The sequence below is a fragment of the Oreochromis aureus genome, linkage group 7 (genome assembly GCF_013358895.1).
Source record: "Oreochromis aureus strain Israel breed Guangdong linkage group 7, ZZ_aureus, whole genome shotgun sequence".
NCBI classification, from domain to species: domain Eukaryota; kingdom Metazoa; phylum Chordata; class Actinopteri; order Cichliformes; family Cichlidae; genus Oreochromis; species Oreochromis aureus.
Window position 1 is genome coordinate 55,639,393 of NC_052948.1, and position 15,960 is coordinate 55,655,352.

A 15,960-nucleotide genomic window follows, 5' to 3' on the forward strand; every position below is an offset into this window, starting at 1 on the left:
ACACTATCTCTACTTTTAAGATTAGGCTTAAAACTTTCCCTTTTTGCTAAAGCATATAGTTAGGGCTGGATCAGCTGATCCTGAATCCTGCCTTAGTTATGATGTAATAGGTGTAGGCTGCTGGGGGATTCCCATGATGCATTGAGTATTTCTTCTTCAGTCACCTTCCTCACTCACTATGTGCTAATAGACCATAGCTTCATATATGAAATACTTTTTAAGATACACCAAATGATCAAATTTTCTCAAATTTTTATGCAAATCAGAGCCAGTTGAGCAGAACCCTTGGTTGATTTGAGACCGAATGACCCTAATATCAAAAATAGGATGCCGTTTTTGTTTGTTTGTTTGCTTTTTTGAAAAAAAAAAAAAAAACTAGGAAAACAACCTTGACAGAAAGAAAATCTGAGCACAAGAGACAATGAAAATCTAGACTAGAATTAAAAATAACAGCAAACAATTTAACTTTATCTCTACTGTCTAAATTCTTTATAACAAGCATTCTTCCTGGCCAAGCAGTAAAAACCTCTATTTGGCCTTTATTACATTTATAGATTTAATTTATGTGCATAAAAGTGGACACAAATGTAAATAAATGTAATCTTTAACAAGAAAAAGCATTTCTAAAAATTGCTACAAAGTCCCATATTACCAGAAAAACTGAAAAATAAGTCATGTTGCCAATCATGTCTATCAGAAAAGAAAGAACAGTAAAGAGTTTTCTCAGAGCCATACTGTCTCCACTGGAGGAACTGCACACACAAAGTTTCCAGCAGCAGCACCACTGGTGTGCCATGAACTTGTTGGACATTTTCCAAAGGGGACCATGTAGTGGAGAGCTTATTTGTCCTCTGTTTAGCAGTTTTGAGCATAAAAACTGGTATGATTTCTGATAAGAGGGGGTCATCAGAGGATAAACTGATGGCTATGAGTTCCTGAAGTTCATAGGGCTTATTTCCTCAGATGACAAAATATGCACAATCTGCATTGTCAATACATTTCTGTAGCACAGGTCTATAAGGAGGGGGTTATAACATCAGATGAGCCGGACATTCAGAGGATCTAACAGTTTGACAGTGACAGCCCTGTGCACCTCCCCACAGCATCGGATCGCCTCTAGCTCCCTTTATCAAATTGTGTTCCTGTCAGATCAGATAAGTCTCTCCTCCGGTGGTACTTTAAGCATGCTGTCCATCTCTAGCCGGGCTCCAGCTAGCTCCTGAGCACTGGGGCTATAAGCACCCTCTGACTGGCGCTTCTTCCTTGCTGTGAGCACTACAAAGGTCGAGCCAATAATCATTAGGAGAATGCACAGACAGAGCAACGGGATCACAATTAGCAGCCAGGGGATTCCCTGTATATGGGCTTCTTTCTGCAGAGACACAAAGAGTAGATGTTTGGTCTCACTGATGGATGTTTCCATTACATAGTTTGATTTTCAGTCATTTCAAAATTAAAAAGATGTGAATCAAAATCAAGTTTATACTGCTGTTCTGAAACTTAATGTAAAATATGAAAAGTAATTTAGTTTAGGAAACACATATAATATATCATTCGTTAAATGTTGGAACTAAGTTATTGATCTCGTCTATCTAGTTCTGAAGAAGAAATCAAAGCAAACATACGTTACTGTCACAGACTGGACCAATGTAACCGGGCGGGCATTCACATACAAACATGTTAAATCGATCCAAACAGGAACCTCCATTTCTACAGGGGTTAGACCCACACTCATTGATCTCCATTTCACATCTGCAAGACAGAAATTACCTGAAGTCAAACATTAACTGTTACATTAACAACTCTGAAGCTATGGAGATATTTAAAAAAAATAAAAATAAAGTCATATTTATGGTTATATACTTATATATATCCCCTCTACCATGATATACATACACACATGTGGTATTACTTAAATTTACTACCAGTTAGAGTACAATGACTCAGATGTGAGCTTACCTGGTGCCTGTGAAACCTGGCATGCATGTACAGTTAGCCCCCCACAGTCCATCATTGCAGACACCATCATTTGCACACATAACATCTTTACCACACTGTATAGGAGGATAGGCCCACCTGGAGGAAATGGTATTAGTCTTTATCTTGGCAAGACGTGCAGGAATTCTTAAGTGCATATGTAGTGAGTGCTAAATCTACAATGTTATTGTCTTTTCAAACTAATAAACAAAGATTGTAAACAAAGACAACACAACAATGCTTCCTTGCATTTTTTTTTAAATTGTGAAGACAAATATGGTGTAAAATAAAGCAGATTAGTTATGCTCTTAACTTGCTCAGCACAAGCTGGCAGCATGCATATCTTACATACACCATAGGAGCAAAAGTATTGGGCAAAACATTTGAATCTTTGAATTTGAGTGTTTTCAGTATCATGGCCACATGTATAATATCAAGCACCTAGTCATACAATCTGCCTTTACAAATATTCGTGAAAGAATGGGTCATTCTAAAGAGCTCACTAAATTTGAGCATAGTATTGTAATAGGATGCCAGTGCTGCAACAAGTCATTTCAGGAAATTTCTTCAAGATCAGTGATCCATAATCAGTCATAACTACTAATATTGCAAAGTGGTTTTAATTCAGCCATAAAGTGGCTGATCATATAAAACAGTGTAGGATTGGCATTAACATCAGCAAAAAACATCAGTCAGCAGGGAGTTTTATGGAATGAATTTCTATGGCTGAGCAATTCCTCTAGGGGTAATGCATAGGTGGCCCAATACTTTTGTGTAGTTTGGCTTCACTACAGTAGTTCACCTTTAACTACAGGGAATAAACAAATCACCATTTAGTGAGAACTCACTGGCAGTGGGAGCCCCTGTACTCTTTGGGGCATATGCAGGTGTACATGTTGGGTCCATCCTGACAGGTTCCTCCATGTTCACAATTATGATGCTCACACTCATCAATATCTTCATCACAGAGAGTGCCAGCATATCCCGGGTGGCAATGGCACTTAAAACCAGCCAAGTAGTCCTTACAGCTTCCATGAACACAGGGCTGAGACAAACAGTCATCAGTGTCCATTTCACACTGGTCTCCCTCCCAACCAGAGTCGCAGATACATCCAAATTTATTAAAGAGGTCTTCACAGGTGCCTCCGTTTAGACATGGATCTGAATCACAAACAGGGGTACCAGTGCAGCCCAAATAAATCTTTGGTTTCCCAACTAAATGGAACTGAGAAGGTTGTGGGGCCTTATAATCATCCACAAAAGGAAGGTAAACTCCTCCGAGCCTCACTGCACCCATGCAACCATTGAAGCTCTCTGCAAGGGCTAGTAAAGCCCCCTTCTGATTGAGAAAGCGAATACTACCTGTGCGCTCTGGCACACTGTTAGCATCTGTGATTCCATCCACAGTGATGATCCAGGGGGAGGCTTTGCGGTCCTTCTCAGTCATAGAAATGTTCACGCGGTGCCAGCTCCCGTCTGCAACCTGACGGACGCCTGTAAAGGTCAGAGGCTCAAAGCTGTTGCTTAGCTGGATCTCCACTCGGACTGATGAGTCCAACAGACCCACCATTAGGAGGTCAGAGCCCCAGGAGGCCCTCAGGAGCACAGCATTTTCTGACCGGGTCCTCAACTCCATGTATATGTTAGTGACAGGCTCAACCAGGGAGCCTCCAGAACTGTACTGCACAGCGTTGTTCTCAAATGTGGCATTGTAAACACCTAGGAGTCAAAATGAACAAAATGAACAATTTTTCCTTATTATTTCAAAATCTGGATGTCGTGTAGAAGATATTTAATTGGAAACTGGTTAATTGGAAACTCTAAATTGCCCGTAGATTTGAAAGTGAGAGTGAATGGTTGTCTGTGTCTATGTGTTTGCCCTGCGACAGACTGGTGACCTGTCTAGGGTGTACCCTGCCTCTCGCCCTAAGACAGCTGGGATAGGCTACAGCCCAACCCCCCACCCCCACCCCAATACATTGAAAAACAAACAAAAAACAGTTTAGGAGTGATTTTTTGGATGCGCCACTGCTCTCTGTTGAGTGTGGGAGAAACATGCTTGCACATAGACGCATGGACTGAGATTAACCTTATATCTTTACCTCCCTAACTCACCTCCAGTAACATTACAGGTTCTGTGAACACTGTGCAAACTACCCAGAGAGTGTTCTTCCTGTATCTGAGCTAGTTACCCTGGAGACTGATCTCCTTTTGCCCAGGCTTACTGCTGAAGATCTTCTCCCTGTGGCTGAGTCAGTTACCCCTGAGTCTGGTGATATACTGACCTCTGCAACACTTGATTCAGAGGGTAAGCATAGGTCCTGAGTATAAGTTAGTTCTTTTAGATTCTGATTTTTAAGTAGTCACAGATTCTGTTCCTGTCTCTGTATCGACAAGTCTGATCCAGTGCCCAAAAATTGTGCCTGGGTTGTAAGCCTGAGTTGAGTCTTTTTGTGCCTGTGTCTCCTCCTAAACCATTCCTCTTAGCTTTACTTTTTAGCCAGTACCATTGATCCATATGTGCATTTGCTAATAGTAAATCATCTTTAATTCTTAATCAAAAAATATAATAAAAGTATAAATCTAATCGATATGTTGAATTACAAATGTAGTTTGAGTAATGACAATTATTCTAATGTCTGAATTTTGTGTGTGTAGACATGATCCAGCTTTCATCGTGGCAGATTAATGCCTTTGTGCGTCTGAGACTGGCTGCAGGAATGTGAAAGATAGGAAATGTGTGTCCGACACATCATTATACATAATTCTGAACATAGAGTCATAATTAAATTTGGCTTTGGATATTGCTGATAGTTAATCATGCTTAACTGCTTAATACTGATCAGAATATAATCAGGTATAAGCTTAAACAGTAAAATGAAAACAAAAATATAATCTATGAAATTAATAACAGGCCTCTCACTTAGGATTTGTGTAGAGTGGCCTTTTTATGCAATGATAGCCTTCGAGGCTGCATGTGTATGTGTGCACAAGAAGGATTGGGAGACTTTAACATATATGATTTAAAAAATAAATTATGTTGAGCATATTGTAATTCACAAACACAAGCATTTTCAAGATAAAAAGTGTGATTGAGCTAATGAAAAATCTAGTTGAAGTAAAATAGCATAAACTAAATGAAACATGAGGGAAAGTATATTGACATGTGATGGAATTAATGATAAATCATGTTAAAATACAACACAGAAAATAAAAAAATGTAATGAAAGGATTTCAAGGTTTAAATTATGTTTTAAATCATATTGAAGTAAGAAAGAGAGAAGGAGAAAGGATGATAAGGTCTGGCAATTAAATGGCAACAACAGTGATAGGATGTTCACAATGTGTGTAGCAAGATGTAATCTCAGAAGACGTGATATCCAAAAAAGATTTTTTCTTAGGTGATTATACTTTCATAGGCAAGTATTAGTTTAGCTTTTTATTCGCACTGTAAGAACTATAGTCATATAGGAAAACATCTACATATAGCAGTATTTGTGACTTATATGGCTTTTTCATATAAGTACTGAAAGTAATAGACAATTTTTATTGTGTTGTCACTGAAAGTGTTTCATAATCAGAAAACCTTGAATTTTATAATTGGGAAAAAAAGTAATTGTGAAGAACTGTTTTTGTTTTACTGTTGTATTTTATCAAATGACTTCAGTTTAACGAGTTATTATACAAAGAAGACCTACAGGCAAGATCATTTTATTGAATCCACTTTGAAGCACTTTGGGCTTTTCCTTAACCGATTCAGTGTTAAGTGTGCAATGTCAAAAAATAATGAAATACAATGTATTGCCAAAAGTATCCACTCACCGATCTAAATAATTGGAAAGTATAGTGTCGGACACACACCACTACACAGTGTGGAACCACTCGACTCTGGAGTCTATCTGGCAACCCAAGGGGCGAGGCTGGGTATGGTGGTTGCCGAGAGACTTGTCTGACTGCACAGGGCTGAGTGTAAAGTTTGGTGGAGAGGGATTATGGTGTGGGGTTGTTTTTCAGGAGTTAGGCTCAGCCCCTTAGTATCATTTTGGACAATTTCATGCTCCCAACTTTGTGGGAACAGTTTGGGAACAGTCTGTTCCTGTTCCAACATGGCCGCACACCAATGCACAAAGCAAGGTCCATAAAGACATGAAGACCTTGACTGGCCTACACAGAGTACTGACCACAACTCGACAGAACCCCTTGGGATTAATTAGAGCAGAGACTACAAGCTGGGCCTTCTCGTCCAACATGAGTGTCTGACCTCACAAATGTGCTTCTCAAAGAATGGTCAAAAATTGCTATAAACACACTCCTAAACCTTAAGGAAAGCCTCCCCAAAAGAGTTGAAGCTGTTGTAACTGCAACAGGTAGGACAGCATTATATTTAATGTCACTTGAGATGTCACTCAAATTTTATATAGGTGTAAAAGCAGAGAAACAAATACTTTTGGTAATATAGTTTATCTATATAGTGTATTTGGTAATAGTGTATCTATCTGGTTTTGGATTTTGTGCTAAAACAATTACTATTATTACTATTTACCATTTTGCAATAATATTTTATCTTTTTTGTTAATTATCTGTTGGACAAATAAACTAATTATATTTATTCTTTACTTTCAGCTCTTGGTTTTTGTGTGCCTAGGGAAACAAGAGAATCTGCATGGGTGGTAGGCGAACAGAAATATATATTTTTTGCTCCATGGCATTATAGGAGTTGAAGTTTTATAAACTTACATTCATATCCATCAGGTAGATCCACACAATGGCCACCATTGACACATGGGTGGCTGACACACCACACACGTTTTTTGCAGGTCTTCCCAGTGTATTCCTCAGGACAAGAACATGTAAAATCGTTGAATGTGATGGTACACCATCCTCCATTTTGGCAAGGCTTCATCTATAAAAGGAAGAATGCAGATTATATTTTTGTAGAACAATGAACTGATATGGAAATAATCAATTACATTTTATTATTTTATTCAAATAATTTTATTTATATAGTGCAAAATCACACCAACATTTGGTGTGATTTAAGGTCCTACAATAATACAGAGAAAGCACAGAAAATCCAAACAATAAGATGACCTCCTATAAACAAGGGCCTTGGTGACACTGGGAAAGAAATACTCCCTTTTAGCAGGAAAACCCTCTGGCAGAACCAGGCTTAGGGAGGGGCAGCGATCTGCTGTGACTGGTTGGGAGTAAAGGGAAGAAAACAGAACAAAGGCAGTGGAAAAGAGATAGAGAATAATCAGATAATAATAATAAAATATCCTATCTTAAAGACATCCAAGACCTTGTAAGTGAGCAGAGTGTCACAGGCTGGGTGAGCTGCGGAAAAATTCCACTGGGTTCCTGATTCACCTGTGTCCACATTACTTAAGACCTGCGTTGACATCTCTTCACCATCAGTTTGTCAACTAATCCATGTTGGTAACAGGCTCTCACAGTCTCTCACTGCTATTGTTTCTAGTCCTTGCACTTCCCTTGTTCTCTTGTGCTGCAGTTTTCTGGTCACATCTCACCTCCATTCTTCAGCTTCGCTCACTCCTCGGATTCCCAGTCATACTCATTGTTACTTGGAAAACTTCCTGGAGACAGGATGTCTTTAATTTTAGTGTTATTGTGCAAATGCAAGCAAGCAGTCTTGTAATTATTGTTTAATATATGCAGTGAAGGCCATATCCTGGTCAATAACGACTCCCAATTATTCAGTGTTACTGAAGGCCAAGGTAATGTCATCCAGAGTAAGCATCTGGTTAGATGATATATTTCCAAGATACAATTATCTGATCTGAACATAGAAGCAGGAAATTTTAGGTCAATTTTGAGACTTTCCTGCAGTTTAAACTAATTGGTGTGTGTTATCTGGCTTCATGGATAGATAAAGTTGGGTGTCATTGACATAGCAATGGAAACGTATGCTATCCCTTCTAATGATACTGCCGAAAGGAAGCATGTATAGTGTAAGGACAACTAGTCCTAGCACAGAACCCTGTGGAACTCCATAATTGACCTTAATGTGTGAAGAAGACTCTCTAAGCCTCTAAAAGGATTTACAAATGAACAAATTGGAATCTATTACATAGACACAATTCAAATCACTGCAGTGCACTGCTTTAATACCTACAGCATGCTCTTATTGCTGTAATAAAATATTTTGGTCAACAGTATCGAACGCTGAGGTCTTGCAGGACAAGCACGGAGATGGATAAAAATTATCCTAGAAGGATCCTAGAAGGATAATTTTTAACCTTCACTAGCACTATTTCAGGACAGTGATGAGCTTTAACAGCTACTGAAACTCTTTAGATAAAACATTTCTCTGTAGCTGTTTTGCAATTATTCTTTCAAGAATTTTAGAGATAAAAAGTTAGATTGGCTTATAATTAGCTAATAGAGCTTGGTCAAGCTTTTTAAGTAGTGGTTAAACTACTGCCAGCTTGAAGGCCTGTGGTATGTAGCCAATTGATGGAGATGATTTGATCATATCTAACACTTAAGCATTAATTAATGGTAGGACTTCTTTGGGCAGGCTTGTAGAAATGGGGTCTAAAAAGACATGTTGATGGTTTGGAAGAGATAATTACTGAAGTTAACTCAGAAAGATCAACTGGAGAAAAACAGTAATTTCAATGGTACTGAAAGTAGTAATACATAATATTACATCTGTGAGATGGTTGTAATTTTCTTCTCTAATGGTTAAAATTGTATTATTTTATGAAGTCTTTACTTATTTAGGTTTAAGGAATGCTTACTTTTTATAAGCAGGGCTACAGTGGTAAAGAGAAACCTAGGATTGTTCTTACTTTCTGCAGTCAGTGATCAATATTAATATGTTCATTACAGCATTATGGGGGGCTTTTTTATAGAGCAGAAAACTACTTTTCCAGGATAAATGCAGATATCCAGTTTATACATGTAAATGTATAAACATGTCCTCTTCACACAGCTACTTTCTTCAGTCACTTTTTTTCAATCTCTGTGTTTATACACCTCTCTGCATTTAATTATTAGTTATTATTAATCTCTGGCTCTCTTCCACAGTGTCAGTGTCCTGTCTTCCTCCCCTAAACCCAGCTAGACATTGCAAATTGCTGCCCCTCTCTGAGCATGGTTCTGCTCGAGGTTTCTTCCTGTTAAAACGGAGTTTTTCCTTCCCAATGCAAAGTGCTTGCTCCAAGGGGGTCATATCATTGTTGGAATTTTCTGTTTTCTCTATATTATTGTGGTTTTTTCTTTTTTTTAAAACCTAAAATGTAAAGTACCTTGAAACTTGTGATTTGGCGAAATATAAACAGAATTGAATTAAATTGAATGCTAAGGTTATTTATGGAGTTCCACAGAATTATATGCTATGACATTATACATACTTCCGTTAGTAGTATCATTAGAAGGCATAGCATGCATTTTCAATACTATGCGGATGATAACGAAGGTTATCTAGCCATGAAGCCAGATAACACACCAAGTAGTTAAACTGCAGGAATGTCTTAAAGGTTTAAAGACCTAAATTCAGATAAAAATAACCTCAGATTTTCTGGTTCTAAACTCAGATTAAACTAAGGTTATTGTATTCACCCCTAGAAATCTTAGGAATATGATATCTAACTAGTTGTCTACTCTGTATGGCATTACCTTGACATCCAGTAACCCTGTGAAGAATCCTGAAGTCATTTTTGGCCAGGATACGTCCAATGTGTATATTAAACAAATATGCAGGACTGCTTTCCTTTTATTTGTGCAATATCTTGAAAATGAGAAACATCAACCAAGGCAACCCTACAACATCCAGAGCCTTTGGGAACTCAGGGCGAACCTCATGCACCCCAGGCTGAAGGCCTGGCAGAGAGAGCCGTCAGCTTGCAGGTCCTTCTTCTGGGAACCAGCTCCCAGCTTGGATTGGGGAGACAGACACCCTCTCTACTTTTAAGATTAGGCTTAAAACTTTCCTTTTCAATAAAGCAAATATTTAGGGCTGGATTAGATGACCCTGAATCTTCCCTTAGTTACACTGCAATTGGTCAAGGCTGCAGGAGGCTTCCCATGATGCACTGTTTCTTCTTAACTCACCATGTGTTTATACCCCACTCTGCATTTAATCATTAATTATTATCAATCTCTCACTCTTCTCCATAGCATCTCTTTTTCCTCCCCTTATCCCCAACCGTTTGCTGCAGATGGCTGTCCCTAACTCAGCATGGTTCTGAGGTGGTTCTTTCTTCCTGTTAAAAGATTTTCCCTTCCCACTGTGGCCAAAGCACTTGCTCAAAAGGCCTCATCTGATTGTTGGTATTTTTCCTTTTTTTCTTTGTTTTAGGGTCATTACAATAATAATTTTTTTGAAGCAACTGTTGTTGTGATTTGATGCTAAATAAATAAAACTGAATAGAACTGAATTGAATAATTGGCCACTGTGGGAGTAGAATTCAGGTAACTGCTCTGCACTGTGTTGGCAAGTGGCATTGAAAAAGGAAACAGTAGAGGAATTGTATACTTAAAAGACATCTATTGTGATAAAATGTATTCCCCAATTCTCTAGTGTGTTATTGTACATTTAAATGTTTTTAGGGAATGATCACACAAAAGAGGGATTTGGGGTAATATTGTTAAATGTTTGTTTTTATCCTATATGTCAGAACAAAATCCAGTGTGATTAAAATAATGTGTTTGGTTTCTTTTACATTTTGAGAGAAGCCAGTTGAGTCTAGTAATTGATAGTTGACTTAATGCTGTGTTGAGTCTGTCATTTTCAGTATCTACACGGATCTTAAAATCACCCACAATAATTATTTCATATCACATGAGCACTAAATCAGGGGTGTTGATTCATATAAACTAACGTAATCATCTTACTGCAACCAGTTTTCTGTAAGGCAGAATAAATCAAAGAAAAGTTTGTTGGTCGATTAATAATTGATGTACTAAGAGAGACCTAATCTTTAACAATAATGGGGTTTCGGGGGGATAACAGGAAGTGATGAGCTGCAGAGAGACTTGCAAGTCTGCAACTCTGCTTTCTCGTCCTGATTCTGCATAGACACGTTTTTGAGGTGTAATAAATTTGGCCAGATCTCTAGAAATGAGAGCTGCTCCATCCAAAGTGGAATAGTGGGATGGATGCTGTCTCTTCTAACAAGACCAGGTTTTCCCCAAAAGTTTTCCAATCATCTATAAAGCCCACATCATTTTTGGACACCACTCAGAGAGCCATCAATTTATGAAGAATATGCAGCTAAGCATGTCACACCTTGTTCAATAGGGGAGGGAGCCAGAGGAAACTACAGATCGGACACTGTTACAGCAAAGTTTAACATTAATTTTAGTGACCTCTGATTGATATAACCGGGTGTCATTACTGCCATCATGAATTATAATTTTACAGAGTTTACACTTATCCTTAGACAGTAGTTTCATGTTCCCTTCAGTGTTGTCTGCTCTGGCTCCTGGAAGACAATTCACTAAGGTTGCAGGTGTCTCTAGTTTCACATGTCTCAAAACAGAATTGGCAATAACCATAGTTTGTTTTTTTTGCGGGTATGTCAAAGAGTGGGGATAAACGATTAGAGACATGAACAGATTGGTGGCATGCCAGGGACCTCTGTATAGAGTTATGCTTCCTTTTTTTCCAACTGCTCGGGAAAGTCTGCTGGGGGAGAGCTAACAGTGTTTATACTAACTTTGACCACAGTGACCACAGGGGCGTGGCTAGCTGCAGGTTTTCAAGGGTGCAGACTGGGGCACTAATTATTACTTATTATATTCAAATTACTGTGAATATAATTAGCAGGTGATTCAACACAGAGTGTGCTTTGGATAAAAGATGTGAAGACTGATCTATGAAATAAGAAATTATATATAAACAATTTGAATTAAATGGGCTACACAGATATGCTACACAAAGACACCACTGTGCGTTGTAACTAGAACAGGACATGAAACTGTAATGCAGAGAAAGCCAACATGAAGCGAGAGCCACCCGGAACTGTTGGCTTCGGACTAGTATCAAAATAGTCTGTTTTTCATTTATAACACTTTCCCCTTTGGGTCATATTTTAACAAAGTGGGTACCATTTTGGCCTACATATCACCTCATTAGTTTAGAGATGGTTTATGGAAAAGTGTAACCTGCCTTTTTATAATGGCAGCTTACTGATGTCCATTAAATACACCATAAGCAGACAGTTAAGTTACTTTTTTCAAAAGACAATAGTTATACACTCACTTAGAACTGCACATCCAAACAACATGAAGGTGAACAACACACCTAAAGGTATTTTTCACAAGAACACAAAGATACAAAAGAATATAAAAAGATTTAGGAAGTTTGTCCTACCTTGCAGGTATTGTCACTGACACATCCCTTCTTTACGTTCTCAGAATAGGTTAATGAATAAATGTCCACTTTATTCAAGGTGTCCCAACCATCCACATCCAAATGCACGGAGTCTAAACGAAGATCCTGAAGGCAACCTTTGAAACGTCCCCCCCAGGTATCAGAGGTCCATTCCTTTGGAAGTCCTCCCACATAGGCCTCATCTCCACTGTTAACACTAACTTCAGGGATCTCTCCCATTCTGTAGCGAATTCCCGCATGTTCAAAGATGACCTGTCTGTGTTGCACTTCCACCTGCAGAAGGTGCTTCTCACCATTTGCCACAAATATTGGAGCTGTAAGTGGAGCACTACTTGGCAGAGAGCTAACAAAAACCCTCCCCATGCCCAGGTAAACTGAGAAGTAGGCCTCCTCTGTGGGCCTCCTCAGCTGGAAAAGCAACCCATCTGGCTTTAAAGAGCGCAGGATGAAAGACACACTGAAGCTGCTCCCGTGGCTTTTAACAATATCATATCCACTGGAACTCACTGTGTCTTCATGGTTGTAGGTCCACCAAGAAAATTCTGTCAGGGAACAATAATTGAACTACATTAAAAACATCATGTACACCTCTGCAACAATGCCCCAGGGTGTTCCATTAACAAAGTCCAGTTATATTTTATGTTTAGCACACATCTAAGTTAAAATGTTCTGGAAAAAAATGTACACCTGGATGTCTGTGGTAAAAGTGGTAAAGTCTACATTAAGTGATAGCAAGGTAATTGGACATGTATTTGTGTTGTAATTTCTGTTTTGCTGACCACTCAAAGCACTTTTACACTAAAAACCAAATTCACTCATTCATACGGATAGTTCATACATAGCTTTCAATTTCACTGTAGTATTTTATATTGGTAAAAAAACCCTGGACCCCAAAACACAAACAGATCATCCTCTATGAGCAAGCACTTAGCAACAACTGGAAGAAAGAAATCCCTGGCAACATGAAAAGCCCTTCAGCAGAACAAGGCTCAGTGAGTGAAACTATAAGCTTTACCAAAAAGGAAAGTCTTAAGCCTAATCTTAAAAGTAAGCAGGGAATCTGGTAACTGGTTCCACAGGAGAGGGATCTGTTAGCTGAAGGTTCTGCCTTCTATTCTGCTTTTTGAAATGGCAAGTAAGCCTGCACTCTGAAAGCAAAGTTCTTCATTGGCATAATATGCTACTAAGAGGTCTTTAGGATAGGGTCTGATTGTTTACTTTGTATGTGAAGAGAAGGAATTTAAATTCAATTGTTTATTTAAGAGGAAGCAAATGAATAGCAGCCAGTATAGGAGAAATAGGACATCTTTCTAGTCCTTGTATTCTTATGGTGACATTTCAGGGAGATTTGAGCTAAACCTAAACCTCCAAGTTGTTTGTTGGACTTCTGTACTAATCACAGTTTGTCCATAACAAACACTATGGGGAGGATGGTGGATAGGTCTGGTGTAACCAAACATAGAGTGAGGGTACACTGGGAGTGTCTGGCAGAAGCCCCATGAGATTTTTGAATCACACCACCAACACAACTTTATGATGGAGAATAGAGAGATTGAGCCTGAATGGTCCTTGTTAAATGCCGAGACAGCAGTACAAAGCTGTGGCCTGTCGTGGCAGTAATCCCCTAAACAAATGATGGACACCAGAGGTGAAGTGACCTATCAAGTGGAAGTAGGACTCAAGTGTGGTGAGTTTGTGGGTCTCCAGAGTTGGAGTTGGTGATCAGATAACATTTACTCTTTCAAAAAATGTTGAGATAAAAGGAAGATTGGAGACTGGCCTATAATGAGCTGAGACAACTGGGTTAAGCAATGGCTTTTTAAGTAATGTTTGAATTACCTCCACTTGAGGGCTGTAGTACGTTGCCCATTTATAAACAGATTAATCATGACAAACATTTAATAGACACATTGATGGCTTTGAAGAAGATATTACTGAAGTTAGCTCAGAAAGTTTAAATGGAGAGAAAAAGTCTAAATAAACATCAGTAGTATTGAAAGTAAATGTACGTAATGATACATCTAATTCAATTCAATTCAATTTTATTTATAGGGCACCAAATCACAACAACAGTCGTGACCCTAGAATAAAACATACAGAGAGAAACCTAACAATCATATGACCCCCTATTAGCAACCACTTTGGCGACAGTGGGAAGGAAAAACTCCCTTTTAACAGGAAGAAACCTCTAGCATAACCAGACTCGGGGAGGAGCGGCCATCTGCCGTGACCGCTTGGGGTGAGAGAAGGAAAACAGGACAAAAGACACGCTGTGGAAGAGAGACAAAGATTAATAACAAGTATAGTTCAATGCAGAGAGGTCTAGTAACACATAGTGAGCGAAAAAGGTGACTGAAGAAGAAATACTCAATGCATCGCGGGAATCACCCAGCAGCCTACGCACATAACTAAGGGAGGATTCAGGGTCATCTGATTCAGCCCTAGCTATATGCTGTAGCAAAAAGGAACGTTTTAAGTCTAATTTTAAAAGTAGAGATTAGGCCCAATCCAAAGTGGAAGATGGTTTCATAGAAGAGGGGCCTGAAAACTGAAGTCTCTCCCTCCCATTGTACTTTTAAATACTCTAGGATCAACAAGTAAGCCCGCAGTTTGAGAGCAAAGTGCTCTAATGTGATGATATGGTACTATAAGGTCATTAAGATAAGATGGGGCCTGATTATTTAAGACCTTGTATGTGAGGAGCAGGATTTTGACTACAATTCTGGATTTAACAGGGCGCCAATGAAGGGAAGCCAAAACAGGAGAAATATGCTCTCTCTTTCTAGTCCCTGTCAGTACTCTTGCTGCAGCATTTTGGATTACTTGAAAGCTTTTCAGGGAGTTTTTAGGACATCCTGAATGAAATGAATTACAGTAGTCCAGCCTAGAAGTAATAAATACATTAACTAGTTTTTTTAGTGTCAGTCTGAGACAGGATGTTTCTAATTTTAGAGATATTGCACAAATGAAAAAAAGCAGTCCTATATATTTGTTTAATATACACATTAAAGGACATATCTTGGTCAATAAAACAACTCCAAGGTTCCCCAAAGTGTTACTGGAGGCCAAGCTAATGCCATCCAGAGTAAGCATCTGGTTAGATACCATATTTCTGAGATTTTTAGCGCCGAATACAATAACCTCAGTTTTATTTGAATTAAGAGGCAGGAAATTAGAGCCTGTAGTTTAACTAATTGGTGTGTATTATCTGGCTTCATGGATCAATGTTGGGTATTATCTGCATAGCAGTGTAAATGTATGTTATGCGTAATAAATGACCTTAAGCACAGAACCCTGTGGAATTCCATAATTAACCTTAGTGTATGAAGAGGACTCAATTTACATGGACAAATTGGAGCCTATTAGAAAGATATGATACAAACCAAAGACCTTATAATTTCTGATGAATTCATCTTGCTGTTGTTGGGATTACCCCCTCCTGAGCAGCTCCCCAGCTTGGTCCTACTATCCACCCCTGGGATAGTAGGATTCATGGCCAGGCAGACTCCACAATGTTTTGGGACTCTAGTGCCCTTTTTTGTTTGGGGTGGTTCATGTTTTGGGGGTTTATTAAATTTGGCCAGATTTCTTGAAACGAGAAGGTGGGATGTATGCCATCT

General features: G+C 38.7%; 1 protein-coding gene across 1 annotated transcript in view; it reads right to left on the reverse strand.

Moving 5' to 3' along the window:
• Positions 1–577: 577 nt before the first annotated feature.
• The window catches only part of crb2a (crumbs cell polarity complex component 2a), a 46,911-nt gene continuing 31,528 nt past the window's right edge, over positions 578–15,960 (reverse strand). Inside the window, exons 8-13 of the mRNA XM_039615577.1 lie at positions 12,320–12,882; positions 6,715–6,880; positions 2,826–3,696; positions 1,960–2,076; positions 1,626–1,752; positions 578–1,372 (exon numbers count right to left, since the gene is read on the reverse strand). Of these exons, the coding sequence (XP_039471511.1) occupies positions 1,151–1,372; positions 1,626–1,752; positions 1,960–2,076; positions 2,826–3,696; positions 6,715–6,880; positions 12,320–12,882 (2,066 nt within the window). The 3' untranslated portion in view covers positions 578–1,150. The remainder of the gene's footprint in view (positions 1,373–1,625; positions 1,753–1,959; positions 2,077–2,825; positions 3,697–6,714; positions 6,881–12,319; positions 12,883–15,960) is intronic.